The 27,239-nt window shown below is 39.1% G+C and overlaps 1 protein-coding gene across 1 annotated transcript in view; it reads right to left on the bottom strand.

Annotated features, from left to right (window-relative positions):
• The window catches only part of ctnna1 (catenin alpha 1), a 124,977-nt gene that overhangs the window by 23,684 nt on the left and 74,054 nt on the right, over positions 1–27,239 (bottom strand). The window contains exons 8-11 of the mRNA XM_033029663.1: positions 10,189–10,269; positions 2,550–2,702; positions 1,892–1,984; positions 1,321–1,477 (exon numbers count right to left, since the gene is read on the bottom strand). Coding sequence (XP_032885554.1) covers positions 1,321–1,477; positions 1,892–1,984; positions 2,550–2,702; positions 10,189–10,269 — 484 coding nt within the window. The remainder of the gene's footprint in view (positions 1–1,320; positions 1,478–1,891; positions 1,985–2,549; positions 2,703–10,188; positions 10,270–27,239) is intronic.

The following is a 27,239-nucleotide window of genomic DNA, read 5'->3' as shown; positions in this document are numbered from 1 at the left end:
AATAATGAACTTAAGTTCAATCCATCAGAATGCACTACTTGTTAGAGGTTACTATTGCGAGAACTGTAATAAAATCAATTTCTAATGCTTCAGGAGTCTGCTTAAAAGATCTTGTAATATTCAAACAGGCAAGGAAATCTTAACTTGACCAGCACTCTCCAAAAACTGATTTATCAAACAGCTATTTTTTAGGCCATGTACACAAATGCAATCTAACCAAGTAACATGAAATTGTAGGGTTTGAGATGCATAAGAGATATAAATGACTCCTCACGAACTTTATAGGAAACAAGAGGGTATTTAAAAATATGAAATACACAAGTTATGACAATGTAAGACTTTTAAAATGCAAAGAAAGCTAACATTGTTTTTATTTTTTAATCCATTGTAAAAGCTTCCATGCTCCATTTCCGCCTTGAAGAACTACACTTTACAGCACCAAAGCTATAGTATTGACTAAAGGCTTGTGAAACTATTCTGTGCCACAAACTGCAATATCAAGTATGTTTTTTAATTAAAATAAAATTATGGTTCCATAATACAGACAAGTAACCATAATCAACAAAATGTTCTTTAATGCTTCAGTCGATGTTAGTGGGTACTGACCATTAATCAATTCCCACCTCTGCGCCCAAGTGCCTTAAAATCAGAACCCAAATTGATTTCCAACAATAATGTGGTTCTTCAATGACCATTTGATTATTAGATCAGATTTAAGCCAGCGCATTTCACTTTTGGGAAAAGTATAAAACAGCAAACTCTTTTGGAGAAAAAAATGAAATTAGACAAAGGATACACCAGAACAATTTTTAGAAATTGGACAAGGGATGGGAAGAACATGCTCTTAAATATGATCTGTAATTCCTGGGAGCATCTGCAAGTGAGATTTGCTTTCAAACAAATATGAGAAGAGTGCTTCACTAAGACATAGAAAATAGGTGCAGAAGTAGGCCATTCGGCCCTTCGAGCCAGCCATTCAAAATGATCATGGCTGATCATCCAAAATCAGTATTGCATTCCTGCTTCCCATATCCCTTGATTCAGTTAGCCCTAAGTGCTATATATGAAATTTAAACGTTCAACATTTTTGGGCTGTTTATGAACATGGGTTACAACATGGGTTGACTTATGGACAACCCTCCATACAAATGAGTTCCCATGACGCTAAATTGAAAAGTCCAATGTATGTTCATATTTTCATTTCTACGAATGACATAACACTTAAGTAATTGTCCTTTCTTATCTGTTCTATGACTTTTTAAGAGTCAGTTCGATGGGATGTTCCATAAATGTATTTTATTCTTTATTATAACAAAATACCTGAAACACACAAGAAGTCATCAATTGAAGTAATGTCATCCACAGCATCAGTCAGCACACGCACTTGCTTCTCCCATAACTCTTTGAAGAGATCCATATTGTCCTGAGCTACCTTACTCTGAGGTTTAGCTGCCAGTGCCAGGGCAGCGTTTATGACCTGAAAAGTGCAGTTGCAAACAAATTTGCATCAATTGTACAGGTGCATTATTTTTAAAACAATTAGTTGCATGCATAGGTTATGAGGCCATTAATTTGCAAGTTCATACATCTTCAGAAAATGGTAAAGCATTCACTTATTTAACTGTTTAAAGAAGCTACTAGTATTTAAAGCTGCTGCCAGTATTAATTTCTTGTTGTTGAAATGTGTTCTAGGACAACAGTGACCATAACTAAAAACTGAAAAATGATAAGAAACAATGTTAAAAATACCAAATTATTTAAATATTTTCTGTAAAACAGATTTTAAAGGATGAATAGAATGTATTATTGTTATTTCATTGGCAAAACACTTTATAAACAAAGAAAAGCAATTCTGATTAAATTTTAAATTGAACAAGATATTTTGCCAAACCTGTGGGCAAAGGCCTTCAAGCTGAGTGGCTGCCATGCGAACTAGTTTCACACCTTCTTCATTGTTGGAAATGGAACATGCAAGGTTGGCAACCTATAAATAAAAAAATATTAACAGCATTTCATAGCTTTATAGACAAGTAAGCAATCCCAGTTAGTTATCCACTCTGTACACAGATTGAGTGGATTTTATGTGAGAGAATAGGTGTTGGGGTCAGAATCCAGAAGTTGGCCCAGCAGAAAGGGACAGTGTCTTGTGGAATTATAAATAAAAGCAGAAAATGGGGAAAATACTTATCAAGTCTGATAACACCTGTAAAGGTAAACAGTTGCTTCAGGTCACTGATCTTTCATCAGAAATAATGAACCAGTTCTGATGATAGTTCAAGGATATGAAACACTTAGTCATGCAAATTTGTTCAACAAGCTTAGCATTCCCCGCTTCCCTCACTCCACCACAGTAACAGGTTGTCCAGTTTTATTTTTACATGGTATAATGGTACGGTCAAAAAGAGCACAAAAAAATAATGTTACCTTCTTTAAAATTCACAAGATAATTCCAGTTTATACACCAATAATCAAGGTTTTAATTAAAAGATGATTATTTTTAAACAGAAATTTATATATTTAATTAAGCTATGATAGAAATATGCACTCACCTCAACTAATTTGCTGGCATGGTCACGGAATACTTGGGCATATTCTTTTACTTCTTTTTCATTGCCATTCTTAGCTGCTTCAATCAAAACTAGAAGAGGTACATTGGTCTCCAGGAAAGAGTCTGATACATGATCCATGACAGCTTTCCTCAGCTGTAAAAAAATTTGAAATTTAAGATTTTACCTGAACAATGTAAATACTGCAGGACTCACTTTTCAGTGACCATGCATTACATTCAACTTTAATTAACTAAAGATATGTCAGCTTTGTGCAGCGAAATCCTTGTATTTATAAGCAGATTGAATATTGCATTTATACTTTACAACTCTGAAGACCAAACAATGCCAATAAAGAGTTACTTGTTTGGTTTTGTCGTTCCCTTGCAAATAATTCCAAAAAAACTGGTTAGTAAATGCATTGCATGCCAGAATAGCTTTCTAGTATCAGCTTCCTCAGTTCCCAATATTTTACTGCTTGAGCTTTTTTTGAACAGTTTTAAAAAGATTTTCTCTATGATCATAGTCATCCAGTAAAATTTCCTCATCAGTTTTGGCCTGAAATTTTATCAAGTTAAGCTGTCCTTTATTCTTGCCACAGTGCATCTATTATGTATCCCAAGCGAGTGAGAATTCAATGACTTCCTGCCACAATTCAGAGAAAAACAAAAAGCAGGCTCACTATACTCATGGACCTTCCGCAGAGAACATTAACTGCAATTAATAGAAATAATCACTGTAGCAACATGGAAATTAAAGCAAACATATCAGAAATGTATTTTCTCAAATCTACAAGTTTATTTTTGTTTTCGAGCAATTGCTTCGGATTTTTAGAGATATCAGCAATGTACACTGTGTGGTGTACGTTCAATGCAAGTCAATTGTAATTGATGTGGACTACATGCAGCTAATTAAATTGTAACTTTTAAAATAATGTTGAAAATATGATATTACAAACAGGCAGATGTTGGAGGGATATTATAAGAAATGCAGTCACTTATTCAGGTGGATATTTAAAATTACAAACAATGTAAAGGTTTTTTGGATTTATTTTCAGGCTTAACAGATTTATTAAAATGCAACAGCTATTTTAAGTAGATGATCTTAAAACAAATATTAGCAGTGAAAATATTTGAGAAATTCCTAACTTACATGCAGACCAATTCCATAATATTTAATGTACAGAACAAAGCAATGGTGAGCAGGGAACATTTGGGAAACAGTGATTCCCACTGAAGTAGAAGCCACATAAAAGTGAAGCGAAGGCAGTACTGGCAACACAACAGCATATGATATTTCATAAACATTTGAAAAGTTAAAGCATAGTCAACATTCTGAAATCACAAAATGTAAGATTTAAGAATGAGAGAATTGTAAAAGATGCTCATTAAGTGTTGATGCCACGAGTATCTACAACTAGCATCACGACCTCCTACGACCTCCTACGACCATGCTGCGAGTATGAGTCAAGGGCAAACTCGGCAAAGGTCGTGAATTAGGTTGTGAAAATGGGACAGGCCCTTTAGTTGAATCTATTGTTCACAGGAAACTGCAAATTTGCACAGGGGGCAGCGCAGTGGCGCAACAGAAGGGTTGCTGCCCAACAGTGTCACAGAGACCTGGGTTCGATCCTGAATGCTGTCTGTACGGAGTTTATATGTTCTCCCTGTTACGGCGTGGGTTCTCTCTAGGTGTTATCGTTTCCTCAGACATTCCAAAGACGTGCAGGTTTGTAGGTGAATTAGCTTCTGTGAAGTTTCCTGAGTGTGCAAGGTAGAACTAGTGGATGGGTGATCGCTGGTCGGTGTGGACTCAGTGGGCCAAAGGGCCTGTTTTCACTCTGTATCTCCAAAACTAAAACTAATGATTCTCCTATCTTCCAAAAAAATATCATAGGATAAACATTTTGTAAACAAAGCCCAACAGCTGGTTCTTTCAACGTTTCCCTCACCATAGGCAAATGTGAAAGTAGAAAAAATACTTTCTACTATTTTCCCAAATGGAGAGAGAATCCAGAAATCGGAGGTGCAAATGGACTTGGGAGTCGAATCGGTAGTAAGGAAGGCAAATTCAATGCTAGCATTCATTGTGCCCGCCATAATGTTTGGGACAAATACTAATTATTTATTTATTTGCCTCTGTACTCCACAATTTCAGATTTGTAATAGGAAAGAAATCACATATGGTTAAAATTTACATTGTCAGATTTTAATAATTTTTATACATTTTGGTTTCACCATGTAGAAATTACAGCAGTGTTTATACACAGTCCCCCCCATTTCAGGGCACCATAATGTTTGGGACACAGCAATGAAAGTAATCACGTTTAGTATTTTGTTGCATATCCTTTGCATGCAATGACTGCTTGAAGTCTGCGATTCACGGACATCACCAGTTGCTAGGTGTCTTCTCTGGTGATGCTCTGCCAGGCCTTTATTACAGCCATCTTTAGCTTATGCTTGTTTTGGGGACTCGTGTATGAAGTTGTGGAATAGCAATGTTATTTAACTTCAAATCCAGTTTAATGACCACGAGGTTGCAAGGCTACAGACAAAGCCCCAGTATCCGAACAAAGAGCCGCCTACCAGAACCTCCACCGTGTGACATGCGCCAGATACCTTCCTCCAGGAACGGTCTCTACAAACACCCGACATCGACTGTGAATGCAGTAACTGATCTACAGCTCGTCTAAAGTTCTACAGTTTTCTCTTCAGCATATAAAAGGCATGCTCTATTCGGTTCAGATCGGATGATTGACTTGCCCACTCAAGAATTGACCATTTTTTAGCTTTGAAAAACTCCTTTGTTGCTTTGGCAGTATGTTTGGGATCATTGTCTTGTTGTAGAATGAACCGCCGGCCAATAAGTTTTGAGGCATTTGTTTAAACTTGAGCAGATAAGATGTGTCTATACACTTCAGAATTCATTATGCTACTACCATCAGCAGTTATATCATCAATGAAGATAAGTGAGCCAGTACCTTCAGCAGCCATACATACCCAGGCCATAACACCCCCACCACTGTGTTTCACAGATGAGGTTGCATGCTTTGGATCTTGGGCAGTTCCTTCTCTCCTCCATACTTTACTCTTGGCGTCATTCGGATACGAGTTAATCTTTGCCTCATCTGTCCACAAGACCTTTCTCCAGAACTGTGGTTGCTCTTTTAAATACTTCTTGGCAAACTATAATCTGGCCATCCTATTTTTGTGGATAACCAGTGGTTTGCATCTTGCAGTGTAGCCTCTGTATTTCTGTTCATGAAGTCTTCTGCGGACAGTGGTCATTGTCAAATCGACACCTGACTCTTGAAGAGTATTTCTGATCTGTTGGACTGGGGATTTTTATTTATTCTTGTCATCAGCTGTGGAGGTCTTCCTTGGCCTGCCAGTCGTTTTGCAATTAGTAAGCTCACCAGTGCTCTCTTTCTTCTTAATGATATTCCAAACAGTTGCTTTTGGTAAGCCTAAGGTTTGGATGATATCTCTAACAGTTTTATTCTTGTTTCTCACTCATAATGGCTTCTTTGACTTTCATTGGTACAACTTTGGTCCTCATGTTGATAAACAGCAATAAAAGTTTCCAAAGGTAATGGAAAGACTGGAGGAAAGACTAGGTAATGAGAGCTCTCTTATACCTGCATTAAGTATGCAATTAAACTCACTTGAGCAATTACAAATGCATGTGAAGCCACGTGTCCCAAACATTATGGTGCCCTGAGATGGAGGGACTATTTATAAACACAGCTGTACTTTCTACATGGTGAAACCAAAATGTATAATATTAATAAAATCTGGCAATGTGCACTTTAACCACATGTGATTGTTTTTCTATTACAAATCTCAAATTGTGGAGTACAGAGGCAAATAAATAAATGACGGTCTTTGTCCCAAACATTATGGAGGGCACTGTATATCAAGAGGACTGGAATACAAAAACAAAGATGTAATGCTGAGGCTCTAATAAGGTGCTGGTCAGGCCGCATTTGGAGTACTGTGAGCAAATTTGGGCTCCATATCTGAGGAAGGATGTGCTGGCTCTGGAGACGGTCCAGCGGTTTACAAGAATGATGCCAGGAATTAGTGGATTAGCATATGATGAGCATTTGACAGCACTGGGCCTCTACTCACTGGAGTTTAGAAGGTTGAGGGGAGACCACATTGAAACTTACAGAATAATGAAAGGCATAGATAGAGTGGATATGGAAAGAATGTTTCCACTGGTGGGAGAGTCTGGGACCAGAGGTCATAGCCTCAGAATTAAAGGGCGCTCTTTTAGAAAGGATGTGAGGAGGAACTTCTTTAGTCAGAGGGTAGATAATCTGTAAAATTCAGAGGGCTGTGGAGGCCAAGTCAGTGGATATTTTTAAGGCAGAGATAGACAAATTCTTTATGTTTAAGAAGGAACTGCAGATGCTGGAAGATCGAAGGTACACAAAAAAAATGCTGGAGAAACTCAGCAGGTGCAGCAGCATCTATGGAGCAAAGGAAATAGGCAACGTTTCGGGCCGAAACCCTTCTTCATACTGATGGGTAGAAGGGCTTTGGCCCGAAACGTTGCCTATTTCCTTCGCTCCATAGATGCTGCTGCACCCGCTGAGTTTCTCCAGCATTAATTTGTGTACCATAGACAAATTCTTGATTAGAACAGGTGCCAAGGGTTATGGGGAGAAGGCAGAACAATGGGATTCGGAGGCAGAGATCAACCATGATTGAATGGCGGAGTGGACTTGATGGGCCGAATGGCCTAATTCTACTCCTATAATTTGTGAAGACCTATATGTTATTGCTTAGGGCTAAATACTCAACTTAAGTTGGCTGCAGTTTTCCTAGTGACAGATTACATGATACCCTTTGTTGGATCTCATTGTTGGGATCATTCAGTTAAAAAAAGTACATTTTAAGAGTGATTAAATTACTACTTTAACTTGGAAAGAGGAGCGTGATGAGGGAAAAACCTCAGATGTTTAATCTAGATACAATCGGCTTGCTCTGTTTCTGGCCCCAGATTTCACTAGCCTTATTCATTGTAACATTTTAATATTGAGGAAATTGATGGATATAAAACATAATATTTAATATTTAATTAAAATTAAAATTTGAATAAAATTTAATATTGAAGAAATTGATGGACATAAAACAAAGAATAGATACCAAATATAACTGCTGCAAAAAATGCAGGAATCCATTATGGAAATTATAAGAATACAATTAAATAATACAACAATTTGAAAGAAGCAACTTGATTTTATGAAAAGATCTTCAATGCCAAGTCCAGGACATCATTAACAGGGCAGATAAAAGGGAATAAATAGTTGCATCTTACAGAAATTGAAGCACCAGCATTGATATTTGGCCTTGGGACAGAGATACATGGAACTCCTGCAGTGATGTTCTAAGGCTCGGATAATTAACCTTCAACACTATTTCCTTTATGCAAGATAAGACTTCAAACTATGGAAGGTTTTCTCCTTCATGCTCATTGACTTTAGTATTTGTCGTAGTAGTTGTGGTCACTAGTACAGTAAATCCTCGCAAAATACCGACCTCTATATAACGGATTTTGGTTGTGGAGGACCAAGGTGTCTATTCGTGGTGGTGGTTGGAGTGGAGCACAGCGTTCAGCAGCAGAAAGGCAGTAGTGGGGAGAGAGTGAGCAGTAAACACTGCTGAAGAGCAACACATTGGGCATGGGTTTGAAGCAGCTGAAACAAAGCAAGGTCCCGGGGGCATTGAATGCAGACGCACCGCATGCCAATGCACCTGCGTTGCCCTCGGCCGCCTAGTAATGGCGTGAGACTCCCGTTGCACCACTTTCCACTTCTGCCAGGTTACCGAAAGAGCTGGAGCCAAATAGCGTGCTTCCGGTTACGGGAGCGGAGAAGGCAAGCAGCATGAAGGTGGAGTGTGTATCGGGCCCATCCCTGATGCACTCCGTGAGAAGCCGGGGTCTCTGTGGCTTACTGGCCTGTGAAATCCCCCTGGTTTAACACCTCTGACATTGCGTTTCTTCCCATCTAACCTTGGGTTAAACTAGTTAAAATTTACTGCCCACACTCAGTTATAGTGGACAATCTGCAATAACGGACAGATGTGGTCCGTTATAGCAAGGGTCTACTGTAATATTAGATTTAGTTTCAATAGTTTCAGGTTACTTAGAATGAATTACAATTCGCCAGCTGTCTTGAATTGGCCAAATAGTGTCCTATTAGGCCAGGGATTGTTAGTACACTAGTTCAACCACTACAATACCACTCTACATTACTTCTTTTCAGATTGTGAGCAATGTGAAGAGAAATTGCAATTGCAGTTGAGGAGGATGGAGGAAAAGCCATCATACCATTTGAATGTTCAGAATGACACTGTTTAAAGTAAATGAGGCAGAAAGTAGAAATACCTTAAAGCCTAGCATGCACACTTTGACTTCAATTTCAGACGGCGAACAGATTGAGTTTTGGCACATTTTTTACTAAATTTGAACTAGGCGACCAAATCACTGGTGAGTTACAAAATAAATTGTGGATGTCCATTGGAAACAATGATGGAGTTAATTTATCATTGCACTTTTCTAATGATCAGACTAATAATCCCTTCCACCTAGTCAACTGTGCAATTTGACATTCCTTTTCCAGTATTGGTGAATAGCAAATATTAATAGGAAAATTAAATTAAATTCTTCAAAACAAATCAAATGCTTTAATGACAATAATCTAATCATTCTTGATGAATGATCCTTGTTTCCAATGTTCTTAAATATAGGAACAATATTTTCAATATAATAAGCACGGTGATTGTATTGTCAATTCTATAATTTAGTTAAAATTCAGCATTAGATAATAGAAAAGGTTAAAGGAATATCAATAAGGGACATTAATTAGAGGACTCAATATTTTATTTGAACTAAGTTTTTTAATCATTCTTAAAATTTTATGGATAGGAATTTAACCGCCAACATACAAAACTGTACAAATCATATTGTCATTCGAGACAAAAAAAAAAAGAACTTTGTTGTTTATTTTATTGTTACCAAGTTTTATATTCCAGATTTTCTAAAAAAAAAATAAAAGCAATGGATGTAATGAAAGATTATTTACTTTCAAGAGCAGAATTTAAAAGTTTAAATTAACAGATATTTAAGATGATCCAACCATTTTCAATACTGGATATAGTCTAAATTACAGGTTTTCCAAACATTGTACTGAAACACAAAAACCTTTACCGCGTCACCTGTTGTTTTTAAAACAGAAACATTTCAATTGTCAAATTTTGATTTAGAGCCAAAAGGATGAAACCTTCAATCGCTTTCTTTTTTTTTCTGCACAAAGCTTAGCTACCTCAGATTTAGAAAATGCTTTGGGATAATCACAAACACAAATTAATTAGTGCTCTTGCAAGTCCTCAATTTGAATGGGACAATGATATGCCTGAATTCAGGAGCTGCTTGGGTTGGACAAAATAAAATGGTTCCTGTCAGGAAAAAGGGGATAGAAATTGGTCCTGTGGAAAATTAAGTACATAGTTCATTTACAAATTCTACAATAGATATTAATAACTGCAGAATACTTTTAAAGTATTATCAATGTGTCACCTATTTAAATGGAAAGAAAGTTATTTTTAACTGTTACTTGTCCGATTTACTCTACCTGTCTGCGCAAGTCCCTCGTCTTTTTGGTCATTTTGTCAATCGCAGCATTGAGTGCATCACCCCTTTCTTTTCGACCAGCCTGAAATAAAAGTGAATTTTAATATAGCATATTCTGTGATAATATATAAGAAAGTATCTATTTGCAAGAATGAGTTTGCAACAATAAAAATTCAACAAGTTATGAACAGACTAGTACTTTTATACCTATCAAAATATTTTTTTTAAATGGGTGATCCTGAATTAATTTCATAAACCATTAATATCCTTTAGCAATGAATCCAGTGTCAAAATTATATTGCAATGTAAACATTACAACATTGGCCCTTGAAATTCAGACACTCAATAATTGTTGATAAACAAACAAAAAAAATGTTGCAAATTCCATCAAAAACACCTACTTGTGATGCTGTCTCCCCACCATCCAGTCCATGCCCTCTTCTCACTGCTACCCATGGGATGTAGGTACAGAAACCAGGTTGAGGAACCACTACTTTCCCTCAACCATCAGGTTCTTGAACCGACCTGCACAACCTAATCCTATCACAGCAACAGAATACAATGGACCATCTCTAGTACTACCATGGACGTTATTAAATTGCGTTTTGCACTAATGTCTTGCTTTTGTAAAGATATTGACGTTTTCTTTTCTTTATTTGGGTGGTAATCTTTCAATTATTACCAGTGCCACATATTGGTGAGGGTATCAATAGGAGCATCATCACGCATGGATGAGAAGTTAGTGCAGTGGACAAGGATCCAGATTTTTGGACCATTGGGATCTCTTCTGGGTTAGAGGTGACCTGTTGCACCGGAAATTGGTTGGGTTGGGTTGGGTTGCAGAGAGGGATGGGTTGCACCAGAAATTGACGGGCACCAACATCCTTGCAGGCATGTTTGCTGGTGCTATTCAGGATGATTTGAACTAGAATGGGGGGGGGAGAACCAGAGCAAAAGGTCAACAAACGGAAGTGCTGATAAGAAAGTGGATGAGATGATATGTCTCAAAGGGCAGACAGGCAGGGAGAGATTCCTGATTATGGGGAAAATGAAGGACTGAAGTGTATTTTACTTCAATGCAAACAATATGGTGGGTATATAGCTGATGAACTTTTAGATAGGCACATGGAAGTGTAGGGAATAGAGGGATATGGACCATGTGCAGGCAGATGAGATCAGTTAGGCATGTTCGGCACAAACAATATCAGCTGAAGGGCCTGTTCCTGTGCTGTATTAATGCCCTACTTGAGGGTATTGCATTAGCAACCCAAAAAGTTCAATCACATTTCAAACATTACGATCAAGCAATACCGTTTTTCAAACATCACAAATATTGAGAATTGTCTGACACTTTAATCAGCATTAACTAGGTCAAATTAGAACAGTGCAAACCTCAACAAAATCTAGGTGCTATGGCATTCAGATCTCAAATGTTTGACAATCAGTTCCAAAAAGGGTGTGCTTCATATCTTCCAGTCAAAGACATTCCAAACCAAAACTTTTTTTTCCAAAAAGTAATTCCAGACCATGCTAAAAGTTGCTAATTATTTTGTCAGTATAATGCACCCAATTAAAGTACTAGCTTTTTCCAAAATAACAACCTATGCTTCTTGATACAAACTGCGTAACTCTAAATCAGATGAACTGGGACATGACAAGATAAAACAAAGTATTGGGATTTCACATTTAAACAGTAACGCCATAATTTTAAAAAAAACTCTTGTGCACTAATGTTGCCTTTATTGGCATTTTGCCCGTTTAAATCAAAATGGTGGTACTGAACAACATTTGGGAAAACACAGTAGTCCATTAGAACCCCACCCCCAAATCCCATTAAAATAATGGCTGATCTTTTATTCTCAATGCACTATCCTGCATTAACTCTATCTTTTGATTTATTTTATTTCCCAAAATATATCAACCTAGAGTCCTTTTGGGTAGACAATATAAAATATGCCCATACTCTGTTGGATGGCTGGCATACTGTTCTAGACACTTCTAGAAACATGGAAAATAGGTGCAGGAGGAGGCCGTTCGGCCTTTCGAGCCAGCACCGCCATTCATTGCGATCATGGCTGATCGTCCCCAATCAATAACCGGTGCCTGCCTTCTCCCCATATCCCTCGATTCCACTAGCACCTAGAGCTCTATCTAACTCTCTTAAATCAACCCAGTGACTTGGCCTCCACCGCCCTCTGTGGCAGGGAATTCCACAAATTCATAACTCTCTGGGTGAAAAGGTTTCTTCTTACCTCATTCTTAAATGGCCTCTCCTTTATTCTAAGCCTGTGGCCCCTGGTTCTGGACTCGCCCAACATTGGGAAATTTTTTCCTGCATCTAGCTTGACCAGTCCTTTTATAATTTTATATGTTTCTATAAGATTCCCCCTCATCCTTCTAAACTCCAGTGAATACAAGCCTAGCCTTTTCATTCTTTCCTCATATGACAGTCCCGCTATCCCAGGGATCAATCTCATGAACCTACGCTGCACTGCCTCAATCACAAGAATGTCCTTCCTCAAATTAGGAGACCAAAACTGTACGCAATACTCCAGATGTGGACTTACCAGAGCCCTATATAACTGCAGAAGAACCTCTCTGCTCCTATACTGAAATCCTCGTTATGAAGGCCAACATTCCATTAGCTTTCTTCACTGCCTGCTGTACCTGCACGCCAACTTTCAGTGACCGTTGTACAAGGACACCCAGGTCTCGCTGTACCTGGGATGTCAGGACTGTCTTATGAAGAAAGACTGGATAGACTTGGTTTATACTCTCTAGAATTTAGGAGATTGAGAGGGGATCTTATAGAAACTTATAAAATTCTTAAGTGGTTGGACAGGCTAGATGCAGGAAGATTGCTCCCGATGTTGGGGAAGTCCAGGACAAGGGGTCACAGCTTAAGGATAAGGGGGACATCCTTTAAAACCGAGATGAGAAGAACCTTTTTCACACAGAGAGTGGTGAATCTATGGAATTCTCTGCCACAGAAGGTAGTTGAGGCCAGTTCATTGGCTATATTTAAGAGGGAGTTAGATGTGGCCCTTGTGGCTAAGGGGATCAGAGGGTATGGAGAGAAGGCAGGTACGGGATACTGAGTTGGATGATCAGCCATGATCATATTGAATGGCGGTGCAGGCTCGAAGGGCCGAATGGCCTACTCCTGCACCTAATTTCTATGTTTCTATGTTTACCTCCCCCTTACCATACCTGACCCCATTGAGATAATAATCTGCCCCCTTGTTTTTGCCACCAAAGTGGATAACCTCCGGAAGAACATCATCGCTGCATCAATCCAACAATTTTATTGTACATTTTATTAAGATCACACCCAATTTTAAGCTTGTGAGCACAGGCCATTCTTCTGACAGTGCAATTCTTGCATTATTCCAGGAATCACTCGCAGTCAGGCATGTTTTTCTATATTAAAAATAATGAAACCCCAGGGAAAATTACATACATCTTTTCTTTCCAACTTATTTGGTCCAGAAAATTACACCTCCCTTAAAATATTGCATTTTTAATGAATGGAACCATTTCATTTTATGCGAGTGGCCTTTTGAGGAGTATGGTTAACAAAAAACTGTTGATTAGGTGTAAAACATCAAGTGCAGCATGATTTTACAGGTGCAAAACAAGTACCATTTTAATGACAGAAATTCACCAAGTTAGATGGTGTATTATGCAGCAGCAATATTCATTCAATGGAAATGTGTTATGGAATTTTTGCCAACAATTTCTAAATTATAGTGTTCTATAGAGAAAATATTTCGACCTGAAAATAAGGAGGAAATTCCTGTGTACATTTTGTCAGCCATTCTTGTGCTCCTCCTAGTGGCAGCAATATTGGAAGAGAGGCTTTCTGCCTTTTAAGCCAGGAACACAAAAACAGCAGCATAACATGAAAGGTATGGAGGAATTAGAGACAAGGAGAAATTGTTGTTCCAAGTAGAAATACATTCATAAACAAAAACTCCTCATACAAATAATTATACGCTAATTTTTCCACGGATCTTTTGACATGAAACATTGAGGGTTGTTAGAAATAATGATTGTGCGTACACTGAGGGTGACATGTTGAACTTAAATCTTGAAACAGAGCCAATGTGATCCTTAACACAACAAAAAGTTTGGCTAACTACTGAAAACATGACACACAAAAGTTCCCCAGTGTGAACTGCATTCACTGGAAACTACATAAAGGATACTCATGTATATTCAAAGTAGGACTCTTATGAGTTTGTGACACAGTACGTGAAACAGTTGTGAATGAAGTTCAGCATAATAGTGTACGCCTAACGAATGGACGAAAATTATGAGACATTCTTGATTTTTTTTTCTGCCCCACTTTTGCACTGCACTCAAAATAGTGTGCCTGATTTGAGAGTTCAGTGTTGAACATGTGAATAATGTATGGTCTAATTACACTCTTGGCTTCAATGGCAAACTAAGTTCAATTATCCTGCCAGTAGATTTGACGGTTAGGTTAGTCATCTGGTAGTGTTTGGTGGTAAAGATGCCTGCTTTAGATAGTTCATATCCCAGAAGCATAGGAGGCCAGGAACCACCGATTCCCTGCATAAAATGAGCTAAATTTCAGATCTTATAATAATAATAATAATAAATTTTATTTAATGGGCACCTTTCAGACATCGCAAGGACACCTTACATAGTAATCGGAATAAAAACATAAAATCGGAATAGAACAGGTAAAAAAAGACATCACAGAGACACAAATTAAAAACAGAATTCAATCCAAAAACAGAAAATCAAAAACACAGTGTGAAGAGGGAGCAGCGGCAGCCAAAGCGCGCCAGCGTCCACTCTCTCTTCACGGCAGCCATCTTGGACACAGACCTACAGGACTACAATTAGACAAAAAAATCATCCCCCCACAGTGGGTAGCACTGTGGAGGAAGGCGCAATGTCCAGTCCCCACCCCATGTTCACCCCAAAGTCAGGCCTATTGAGGCCACCGCAATTGCCTCTACGGAGGCCCGATGTCCCTGGCCGTTCTCACCGGGTGGTCTTGCCCCGGCGTCGGGAGAGTCCTTTCGGCGGCTGGGCCACCTGGAACGGCCGCTTCCTGGTTGGAGCCCGCGGCTGCCGAAGCCGACAAGGCCGCGCCGGTTTGGAGCTCCCAGGCTCCCGATGACAAAGTCGGCGCCGCCTCTCCGCACGCCGCCTCTCCACACGCCGCTTCTCCGCTCCGCAGACCCGCAGCCCGGAGATGTTGCTCTCGGCGGTCCAGCTCGCCAGAGCTCCAGCGCGGCGACCCAGGCAAAGCATCGCCCGCTCCACTCCGCTCCGCTCCAGCGCTCCAACGCTGTGCCGCTGCCGAGGCCGAGGTGCTGGGCTGTCCCCGCCAGGAAACGGTGCTCCAAGCCCGCAGGTAGGCCACGAGGACGGGTCGATGGGCAGCCCGGAGAAAAGGCTGCCACACCGACCAGGTAGGGACCTAGAAATAAAGTTACACCTACCCCCCCACATTAAAAGACCATATCCCCTACAAACAAAAAAACAGGACTCACTAAAAACTATTAAAAAAAACGAATTTAAAACGGACGGCTGCTGGCTAGCAGCCGTTCACCAAGATGGCTCCTCCTCCTAAGATCTTGATCTTAACTTTTGCTTTGATGGCCAAAGCAACGTAAACTGACACAATTGCGAATTATTACTCTCAATGTCTGCCTCAATTGATAAGTGGCAAGCGGTTGGAGGATGCGGTCTGCATTTACCAGGGCCTCTTCATAGGCCTTCCTTAACAATATGTGGTTACACAGCAAGGGTAGGTTGGTAGATGACCTTTGTTCTGTAGAAGTGCAAGATCTAAATTATCAATGATGGCTTGGAGTTTACCATCTGAACAAATACATTTGCAAGTGCCGTCTGTGTACTGCAGTTCAATAATTAAAGTTGATTCTGGAATAGATGCAATGTAGGTTGAATAATAAAGACAGAAACAAGCAACTGCAGATGTCGGAATCTGGACAAAAAAAAAACAAATCGATGGAAGACCTTAGCAGTCAGGCAGCATCTATGATAGGAAACGGACAATTGGTCTTTCGGGCCAATACCTTTCCTCTCAACTGAAAGAATTAGGAGATATCTAATATGGATTGAACAGTGTTCATTGCCCAATAGGACGGTACAGTGGCACAGCGGTAGAGTTGCTGCATTACAGCATCAGACACCCAGGTTTGATCCTGACTACGGGTGCTTTCTATAGGAAGATGTACGTTCACCCTGTGATCGCTTGGTCTTCTCTGGGTGCTCCGATTTTATCCCACATTCCAAAAGGTTTGTAGGTTAATTGGCTTCTGCAAATTATCCTTATGTGCAAGGCAATGCTAGTGTACAGGGAGATTGCCAGTTGCCGCGGACTTGGTGGGCCCAAAGGCCTGTTTCCACACTGTATCTCATAAGTCTAAAGTAAAGAAATCAAGGAAACCAAATATCAAACCATCTACCACCATGGCAGGCATCACCTGCACTAGATTCAAAAGAGCAATATATTGTCATAGAATCATATTCATATAGCATTGAAACATTCTTTGACCAAACATGTATTTTCTGATGATTAAATACCTAACTGTACTAACTCTATTTACCATGAGATAGTCCATGGCCTACTATGCCTTGACAATTCATGTGGTCATTCAGATAGTTCTTAAATGTTGTGAGAACCAACTTCCAACACAATACCTGGCAGAGCATCTCACATTGCAAATGCCCCCCAAAATGTAAGAAATCTCCCTCTGAGCTCTTCTAATCCTCACACCCCTCATCTTACCTCTATGTACTCTCCGGTGGCACCTGTCTCTGGGTTGAGTGCCACCCCCGTGCCACCTGCACCCCCCCCCCCCGCATTGGGGGACGGGGACAACTTGGTCTAGTGATTAATCAAATCTAATCTTTCTTGAAGGCGGCCATAATTTTGCTATCCAAGCCTAACTCAAATGTATTATTCTTCCCAGATATGTGAGAATATTATGAATTTAGGAATAAAATTCCCCCCTACTAAATTTTAGAATTTCAGCACGGACATTGTCGATTTCGCAGATCGTCTTGTTCTTAAACTGGCATATATGTCTGTCAAATGTCTGTCCGTTAGAAGTGAAAAGGAGGATCGACCAGATAGTTTTTTGTGAAATAGGAATCTTTGCTCAGGTCAAGGATAAAGTCACTTTTCAGGAGCTGTTCAAAATGATTCTTTGGGCAGGCACCAACTATCTCACATTTTGACAAGTTATTCTTCATTCAAGGCCCTCAGCAACTATGACGTTAGAATGTAGTCAACCTCGACAAAGATATGCATGTCATGATAGTCAGTGAATATCCACCACAAGAATGTCTTCTATTTCAATTAAGTAACTTGTGGATCTTGTGGTCACTCGCATCAGACTCGTCTTCAAAAAGAGACCAAATGTGCTAATTATGATAGACGTTAGGTCATCTTGAAATCTGAGGCCCTCAGTAGTTTTTGATACATGGCCAGGCTAATTTACTAAAGATATAAATGCAATTACCATGAAGCTACGTTTTCATGTTTTAAACCAATAGATTGTTTTTTTTAAATAGTTAAAACAAGAATAAGACAAATGACTGATAATTATCAGCACACAAAAGGAATATATCCGGAGGAGGCCAGCTAACATCATGTCAAAGCAGATATTGGTACGAAGCCAGCACCTGGTCTAAAAACATCCCATTATTATTTGCGGGCGCCGATTTAAATTATGTCCACAGTAGAAACAAACTGGTTCCATAAGTTGAAGGTAACATTACTAACAATTGTTTCAGTGAACTTCACGAGACATTTTATACAATTTTGGATGTCATTAGCAGTGCCAATCCAGACTTATGATGAAGAGTGGAAACAAGCCATCTAGGAAAATGAAAAGTTGCTAGTCAAGGAAAAATTAAGAAGGCCTGCTCTAGCTATTAGGGTCAATCCCACAAATGAAATGCCCAAATCATGCAAAGCTCAACCTCAGTGTATCTGTTGTTAGTGACAACATTATTTGACCAACTGAGCTGCCAGAGGTGGCGTGCTAAATACAATGACACCAATAACATTTAGTAAAAGACTGTAGACTCCAGCTATGGGTTCTCAGCCCCTTATTATTATACTCCCTATACACTCACGATTGTGGGGCCAAATTCTGCTTAAACTCTATTTACAAATTTGCAGATGACACCACTGCAATGGGCCGGATCTTGAACAGTGACGTGACAGTGTACAGGAAGGAGATAGTGCGCTTCATACATGGTGTGGAATCATGTGAAACCCCCAATGTCAGCAAGTCAAAAAAGGAACTGGTCACAAACTTCAGGAAACAGAGCATCAATGGTGCTCAAAGGAAGATGGTCGAGAGCAAACACCTAGGCATAAATATCACCAACAATTTGTCCTGTACCAACTAATTGAAGCTGCGTCCACGACCACTACATCAACACCTCTACTTCCTCAGAAGACTAAAGAAGTGCGTCATATCTCTAAACACTCTTGCCAACTTCAACAGATGCACCGTAGAAGGCATCCAATTGGGATGTATTACAGCTTGGCTCAGTCCAAGACAACAAAAATTGCAGAGTTATGGATGTAGCCCAGTAAATTTCAGAAGCCAGCCTCCTCCCTGTCGACACTATCTGGCAAAAACGTCCACATAATCAAGAACCATTTACACACCAGTCATTCCTTTTTCTCTCCTCTATGCATTTATGCACAACTCACTTCTGTTATATTTTATATTTTAATCTCCATTTTCATACTCCTATTACAATAACAACATTGGTGTTGGCACCAGTGCACTGTACAACTGTCTCCATGGCACAGGACATAGCCTAATAACTTACTCCTTCCCGAAGCTGATATTTTTTCTCGATGACTATTCACAGTTAAATGATTTAGTTAGTACAAACCACAAACAAAAACTAAAAATTGTGCTGTAACTTTCAAACAACTAATCTTTACCAGTGCTTTGAAATCTAATTGTAACTGGACAGAGTGCAAATAGGAAATCTTCTAAACTTTCAGAAACTTGCCTTAATCATGTAATTTAAAAGGGAACATTAGAATTTATTTTATTCAGTCTAACCTTGCTTCACATTCAACTGATTTTATTGAGCTATCATGTTCCTATTCATAATCTCCTCTGCCTATCCTTGCATCAAGAATAGTAACCAGCAGCTTAGCATTCTTTAGCAGAATATATTAAAAAAACTGAAAAATACCAAGGCATCAGGTGTTAACACTTGTCTCATGGGTTGACACAGATGATAGAACAATTTTGATGAAGGCATAATGCAGATCTAATATAAATGCGCTGGATTTTTAATGTTTCACACTATATTACTTTAATTATTAACAAGAATTTTAAGATTTTATAAATTTGGTTTTGTTAAAACATCATCATCCTACACATTTTATAAAGAGGCCTGATTATCTTGCCCAGTAAAATGCAACATAAAAAAGGCCTTATAAATCACTGTTAAAACTCAATTCATCTGAAAATGTTATGAACACTGTATGTGCAGGCTAAATCTGAAACCTCAGCTAGTTAGAAATATGTAACCACAAATGAAACGGCTAAATAGCAAGGAATAAAAAGCAAAGCTGAATTTTTACATTGTTGGATAAAGTCGTGTGAACTACACAGTGCCCTCCATAATGTTTAGGACAGACCCATCATTTATTTATTTGCCTCTGTATTCCACAATTTGAGATTTTTAAGAGAAAAATTTGAATGTGGTTGAAGTGCACATTGTCAGATTTTAATAAAGGCCATTTTTCTATGTTTTGGTTTCACCATGTAGAAATTACAGCAGTGTTTATACATCGTCCCCCATTTCAGGACACCATAATATTTGGGACAGAGCAATGTCATGTAAATGAAAGTAGTCATGTTTAGTTTTCTGTTGCATATCTTTTGCATGCAATGACTGCTTGAAGTCTGCGATTCAACTGAAATATCTCCTGACCAAATTTGTGATGTATATGACTGACTGCAGAAGTAAAACCTGGATAAATCCAACGTATAGTGAATGTTGCTCATTAAATAACTACAGTACTGATACTCCATATTAAGAGCATTGATTTGCTGTTAAAATTAATTCTGTAATAACGTGTCAACGGTAGCAGTGACAATCGAACACTGCGGTTTTAATGTTTCACATGTTCACAATTTAATTAATCCATCTTTATGGATTAAAACAAATAATAACACTGGGAATTAAAACATATTTGATTGCATTCCGATATCAAACATAGTCAATGTTCGCTCTGAAGACATTCCCAGCACAATAGGGTTGGGAGGGGGTGGGGGTGTGTGTGAATCAGTGCAGGATGGATACATGGCTGTGGGGGGGGGGGGGGGAGGGGGAGGGGGAGAGGGAGAGGGAGAGGGGGGAAGGGGCACCTGTAAGGCACGGAAATCGCAATCAAAATATGGAGGGCACCGGGGGACAGGGGGGACACAATATCTTGGCAGCCGCACGCGCATGCGCACACTCACACACACGCGCGCGAGGCTTTGGAGGCTCAATCCAGCGCTAAATACAGCTCAACTCTGTCTATCTCACCTGGTCATGCCTGGACTGATGGCATATTTCCCGTAAATCCAGGCAGTGCTGTAAGTTAACCCGGCGGGAGAGGCAGAGTTGAGCTGGGTTTAGCGCCGCTTCTCTGCGCTGGCTGTGGGCCTGGGAGACGTCTCTGGCCACCCTCGGGCGTGGGGGGAGGGGGGTCTCGGGTGGGGACGGGGATGATCCAGTGGCGGTTCGGCAGCGATTGCAGCGCCGGAGAGCCGGGATCGATCCTGGCTGCGGTGCAGGTCTGCCGAGAGTGTTTTGGCATGTCTCCCTCCTCCAATCACCACGCTCTATCCTCAGTCCCACCACCCCCCAGACCGACACCTCCCTACTCCAAGGGTTTGTTTTGAAAGTGCCGTTGGCGGCCTTTGGTTGGCGGAGTGGCAAGCAGCGGCCGTTATCAGGGCGGGCGGCGGGAGGTGATGGAGCCGCAGATGCTGTGCGGGGCCCGTCATTCGCTCCGACCGTTCATCACGCCACACTTAGCATCTTTCCCACGCATTACAGCCGTCGCCGACACAAAACGTCACGTCCCTTTTCTCCAGAGATGCTGCCTGACCCGCTGAGTTACTCCAGTTTTTTGTGTCTATCTTCGGTATAAACCAGTATCTGCAGTGCCAAGCCGGGCAAAATGACTCGCCGTTTTGGTTGCCCGGCGGCACATTGGGTGGTCAGTGGCACCCGGGCAACCACTAATTTCGAGCCCTGATATATGGCTTTGCCACCATCAACTTGTTTGGTCACGACCTTAAAAACTCAGATTCATAAGACACGATATCCCACCTACAATTAATATTATCTGCCAGAACTATCTTCTGCCCCCATTTCGCCCTCCTAACTTCTTCATAAATATGCTACTCAGTTCGCAAAACTCCTCCAGCAATACTCTTCATCCAGCTGCCTATACCTGTCCCATATCACCTTTTTCCTGACCAAAGCCTTAATTTTTCTCGTCATCCAAGCTTGCTTACTCCCACTTGCCTTGACCTTCACTCAAACAGTGTGGGTCTGCATGCCCTAAACTCTTATCATCATTTTCAAAAGCATTTACCTTTTCAGATGGTCCTTTGGCCACAAACGCCAATCACCTTGAACAAATTCTTGTCCAATACCATCAAAGTTGGTCTTGCACAGATTCACAATTTTAGCTTGTGGGCCCATGCTGTCTTTATCCACAACTATTTTGAACCTAATTTGGTCGCTTTTGCATGGGAAAGTGTTGTAAGATGGGGAGTGGGTAGTCAGGATGGAAAAGGCTCGCCCATGGACATTTCACTAACTTGCCCTTCCCCATCTATAAGCAGATCAAGCTTTGCCCTCGCCTTTGTACGGTCCTCTACATAGTGCTTGAGGTGCTTGCCATGGTGGACAATTGGCAGATGGTAGATAGCAATCACCACGAGGCTTACTTAACTGCTACTTTTGAATTCTTGCCATGTGACTTCATGGGCATGAAGACAATTTTGTGGACTCCCAAGTTATTTTATTCCCAACTGTTGCAACCAATATGCTCCATCAGTGGTGTAAGACTATCCAACAAGGTGGAGGAGATTGAAAAACTGAACAAAGGTGATTATTTGGTAAGCATTGTCTTTTGTTTGCATAAACGGGCTGTGAGGTAGCTCTCCCAGTTGAGATACCAGAGCTTATGGTTTTCAAAGAAAAAATAGAGGTTCTTAAAAATCACTGAACCGATTGAGTTTTAATGACAATCCAGCAGTTACATAAATAATTTGGAATGAATATCCAATCTAAATAATTGAATTTAAACTTCTGCCACAAAGGAATTAGAAATAAAATCTGCTTCATTAGCTCAGGCTTCTGGATTACAAGCCAGTGACTAGCATTCTTCCTGAACCATGATTTCCCTTCCATTAATGGTGAACAAAGCCCCAGAATGATCTCATCTATTTCCTGCACCTCTGCTCTCACTCCCTTCTAAGACAGAACAGATCTTTCAGTCCTTTTAAATACAGACCAAAAAATATTAACTAAGGTCTTATCTAGGAGATTAAGTTTAGTGATCTCTAAATTAATACATTATGATCAAACAGGTTTTATCCCAAAACGTTACTCATCCCATAATCTCAGACGTTTGTTTAATATTATATATTCAAAAAGAATACGAGATACGGAACTAGCGGTTATATCACTAGATGCAGAAAAAGCGTTTGATCAGGTGGAATGGATGTATTTATTTAATATAATGGAAAAGTTTCAATTGGGGGATAGATTTTGTAAATGGGTAAGAATTTTATACTCGAATCCTATGGCAAGAATTTTGACTAACCAAATTTTATCAGCCAAATTCAAACTCTCTAGGGGATGCAGACAGGGATGTCCGTTATCACCCTTATTGTTCGCATTGGTGATAGAACCATTGGCGGAAAAAATTAGATCTGAACCTGAAATATATGGCTATAATACTGATACAACAATTAATAAAATTTCTTTATATGCAGATGATGTTTTGATTTATATTACAAAACCGGAAATTAGTATTCCCAACCTGCTAAACATTATAACTAAGTTTGGTGCATTTTCTGGGTATAGGATTAATTGGGATAAAAGCGAGATTATGCCAATAACAGGAATAAATCTTAATACATTACAACAATACCCATTAAAAGTAGTTACAGACAAACTTAAATATTTAGGGATTAACGTAACTAAAACTCATAACTCATTAATAAAATCCAACTATCCTCAACTATTAGATAAACTTAGAAAAAATATTTTATATTGGAAAACACTGCCTATATCTATGATTGGTAGAATAAGTGCCATAAAGATGGTATTTCTACCGCAGTTGTTATATTTGTTTCAGGCTATTCCTTTTTTTCTTCCGAAAACTTTTTTTAAAAAAATTGATAATATTGTCAATAGCTTTATTTGGGATTATAAAAATCACAGAATAAATAAAAAACATCTATGCAAAGCTAAGATAAATGGAGGATTAGCACTTCCCAACTTTTTATATTATTTTTGGGCTGTTCAGATTAAGAATATGAATTTCTGGTGGGTAAATATGGATCATGAACCGACATGGTTAAATATAGAAAAGGAGGACTGTCTACCTTTCAATGTAGGTTCGATAATTTTTGCACCAACGGAAGTACAAAAAAAATATTATAAAGACAACCTAATAATATATAATAATAGACGTATTTGGAAACAAATAGTTAAGACTCTACACTTGGATAATCTCTCATTTAGATTACCAATTATGAATAATCCATCGTTTAAACCTGCTATATTAGATGGGGGGTTTAAACAATGGGATGATTTAGGAATTACAAGGATAGAACATCTGTATAGAAAAGGAAAATTTCTTTTATTCCAGGAGTTACAAGATATTTATGGATTGTCTCCACAACATTTGTTTAGGTATTTACAAATTAGAGATTATATTAAATCCAATACACAAGATTATAAAAATAAAGAAGCAGGATTGTTAGATGAACTGTTTAATTTATATCCAAATACAGAAAAATTAATAGCCTATATATATAACATCATTTTGGATAAGGAGAATCCAATAACGGAAGTATATCGTCAAGCATGGGAAAATGAAATGGGATTGGCTATAACAAAAGAAAACTGGGAAGAAAGTCTACAACGAATACACCGGTGTTCATTAAACGCCAGACATATACTGATACAATTTAAAGTATTATATAGGTTACATTATTCGAAAACTAAATTAAATAGTATTTTTCCGAATCTCTCCGCTATTTGTGATAAGTGCAAGAAAGCAGAGGCAAATTTAATACATAGTTTCGTTACATGTCCTAAATTGAATTATTACTGGACAGAAATCTTTAAAGTTATTTCTGAAGTCATCAAAGTTAAATTGGACACTAACCCAAAGCTAATAATATTTGGAATTCCGGATTTACATCTATCACTTACAGTAAATCAAAGAAATTTCTTTGATTACTGTTTAATAATTGGAAAAAAAATCATATTGAAATTTTGGAAGGGAACATTATCCCCCACAACCAAAATGTGGGCAACAGAGATGATGGAGACGTTACATCTGGAAAGAATTAGATTTGTCCTATTGGACAAGTATAATTCTTTTGAACAGATATGGTCTCCATATATACAGTATTTAGAGAAGTAGCTGTTCTTGGCAACACAGCTCGACGTGCACCCTGCGGGATTTGGTGAGAATAATTCATTTTTATATTGGAATTACATATATGTCTTTATTGATACTATCACTTGTAGTAGTGTTATTAATAATACATTTTGTGGTTACTAAAAATGTTTTTTTTTTTTTTTTTTTTTTTTTTTTTTTTTCGTTTCTCTTTTCTTTCCTATATATAATCAAATTATTATTTAATCACTCTCTTATTGATTTATTCTTTCTCTATTCTTTCTCTATCATTATTTCTAAAAAAACAGTAGATAAGTATTACTAGTGTTTTACTTAATGCAAATTGAATTAATTTGATATAAAGTTGTTTGAAGCATTGTAATTGATTACCTTTAATAAAAAAATATATTACAGAACTATCTTCTGCCCCCATTTCGCCCTCCTAACTTCTTCATAAATATGCTACTCAGTTCGCAAAACTCCTCCAGCAATACTCTTCATCCAGCTGCCTATACCTGTCCCATATCACCTTTTTCCTGACCAAAGCCTTAATTTTTCTCGTCATCCAAGCTTGCTTACTCCCACTTGCCTTGACCTTCACTCAAACAGTGTGGGTCTGCATGCCCTAAACTCTTATCATCATTTTCAAAAGCATTTACCTTTTCAGATGGTCCTTTGGCCACAAACGCCAATCACCTTGAACAAATTCTTGTCCAATACCATCAAAGTTGGTCTTGCACAGATTCACAATTTTAGCTTGTGGGCCCATGCTGTCTTTATCCACAACTATTTTGAACCTAATTTGGTCGCTTTTGCATGGGAAAGTGTTGTAAGATGGGGAGTGGGTAGTCAGGATGGAAAAGGCTCGCCCATGGACATTTCACTAACTTGCCCTTCCCCATCTATAAGCAGATCAAGCTTTGCCCTCGCCTTTGTACGGTCCTCTACATAGTGCTTGAGGTGCTTGCCATGGTGGACAATTGGCAGATGGTAGATAGCAATCACCACGAGGCTTACTTAACTGCTACTTTTGAATTCTTGCCATGTGACTTCATGGGCATGAAGACAATTTTGTGGACTCCCAAGTTATTTTATTCCCAACTGTTGCAACCAATATGCTCCATCAGTGGTGTAAGACTATCCAACAAGGTGGAGGAGATTGAAAAACTGAACAAAGGTGATTATTTGGTAAGCATTGTCTTTTGTTTGCATAAACGGGCTGTGAGGTAGCTCTCCCAGTTGAGATACCAGAGCTTATGGTTTTCAAAGAAAAAATAGAGGTTCTTAAAAATCACTGAACCGATTGAGTTTTAATGACAATCCAGCAGTTACATAAATAATTTGGAATGAATATCCAATCTAAATAATTGAATTTAAACTTCTGCCACAAAGGAATTAGAAATAAAATCTGCTTCATTAGCTCAGGCTTCTGGATTACAAGCCAGTGACTAGCATTCTTCCTGAACCATGATTTCCCTTCCATTAATGGTGAACAAAGCCCCAGAATGATCTCATCTATTTCCTGCACCTCTGCTCTCACTCCCTTCTAAGACAGAACAGATCTTTCAGTTCTTTATTTCCACCACACCAGCCTCTGCTTTCACAGGTGATCTTTCGAAATTTCTGTCAACTTCAATAAGATTTCACAAAGCATACTCCTTGTCCCTCTACTTTCAGCATGTCATAGAAATGCTCTCCCAGACTCCCACACTGGTCTAGAGATTTCCATTCTGGTTCCATCCTTCGGCTTAAACCAGCATCTACAGTTTCTTCCTACATATTCCATCCTGGAAGTCTCTTCCAGGAGAGACTTCTCTTTTTCATCCTGACTATCCACTCCCCATCTTACAACACTTTCCTATGCAAAAACAAGAGATGCTTCACCGTCCTTTCATCTCATTTCCCACTACCCAGGGATCCAAGGAGGTGATGCAGTGTTTCACTTGCACTTCTTTAAATCTGGTTTACAGCATTTAGTGTTTCCAACATGGTCGTAATTCAATGAAGAAACTAAAGATTTCTCTTCCAGAGATTGCGTGATCACTTTACTAAGAACCTTCCCTCACTCCTTGGAGTGACCCCAAGGTTCTGGGTGCCTCTCCTTTCTATTTGCCATTGTACTTCCACTCTGACCTTACGGCCTGTGGCTCCTACACCTGTTAGAAAAAGAAGAATGCAAGGCTGAAGAACAACACCTCATCTTCCCTCTGAGCACATTGCTATCTTCATGACTTGATATCAAATTCAGGCAACCAGGAAATGGATAGCAGATGCAATATCATTTAACAAAAAAAGACATTCAATTGACCCCTATTTTCTCCTCCACTAGACTCCATGTTAAATGAACCATGCTCTGC

The sequence above is a fragment of the Amblyraja radiata genome, chromosome 11 (assembly GCF_010909765.2).
Source record: "Amblyraja radiata isolate CabotCenter1 chromosome 11, sAmbRad1.1.pri, whole genome shotgun sequence".
NCBI classification, from domain to species: Eukaryota; Metazoa; Chordata; class Chondrichthyes; order Rajiformes; family Rajidae; genus Amblyraja; species Amblyraja radiata.
The sequence above is the reverse complement of the archived record's forward strand: the minus strand, read 5'-3'. Positions and strand labels throughout refer to the sequence as shown.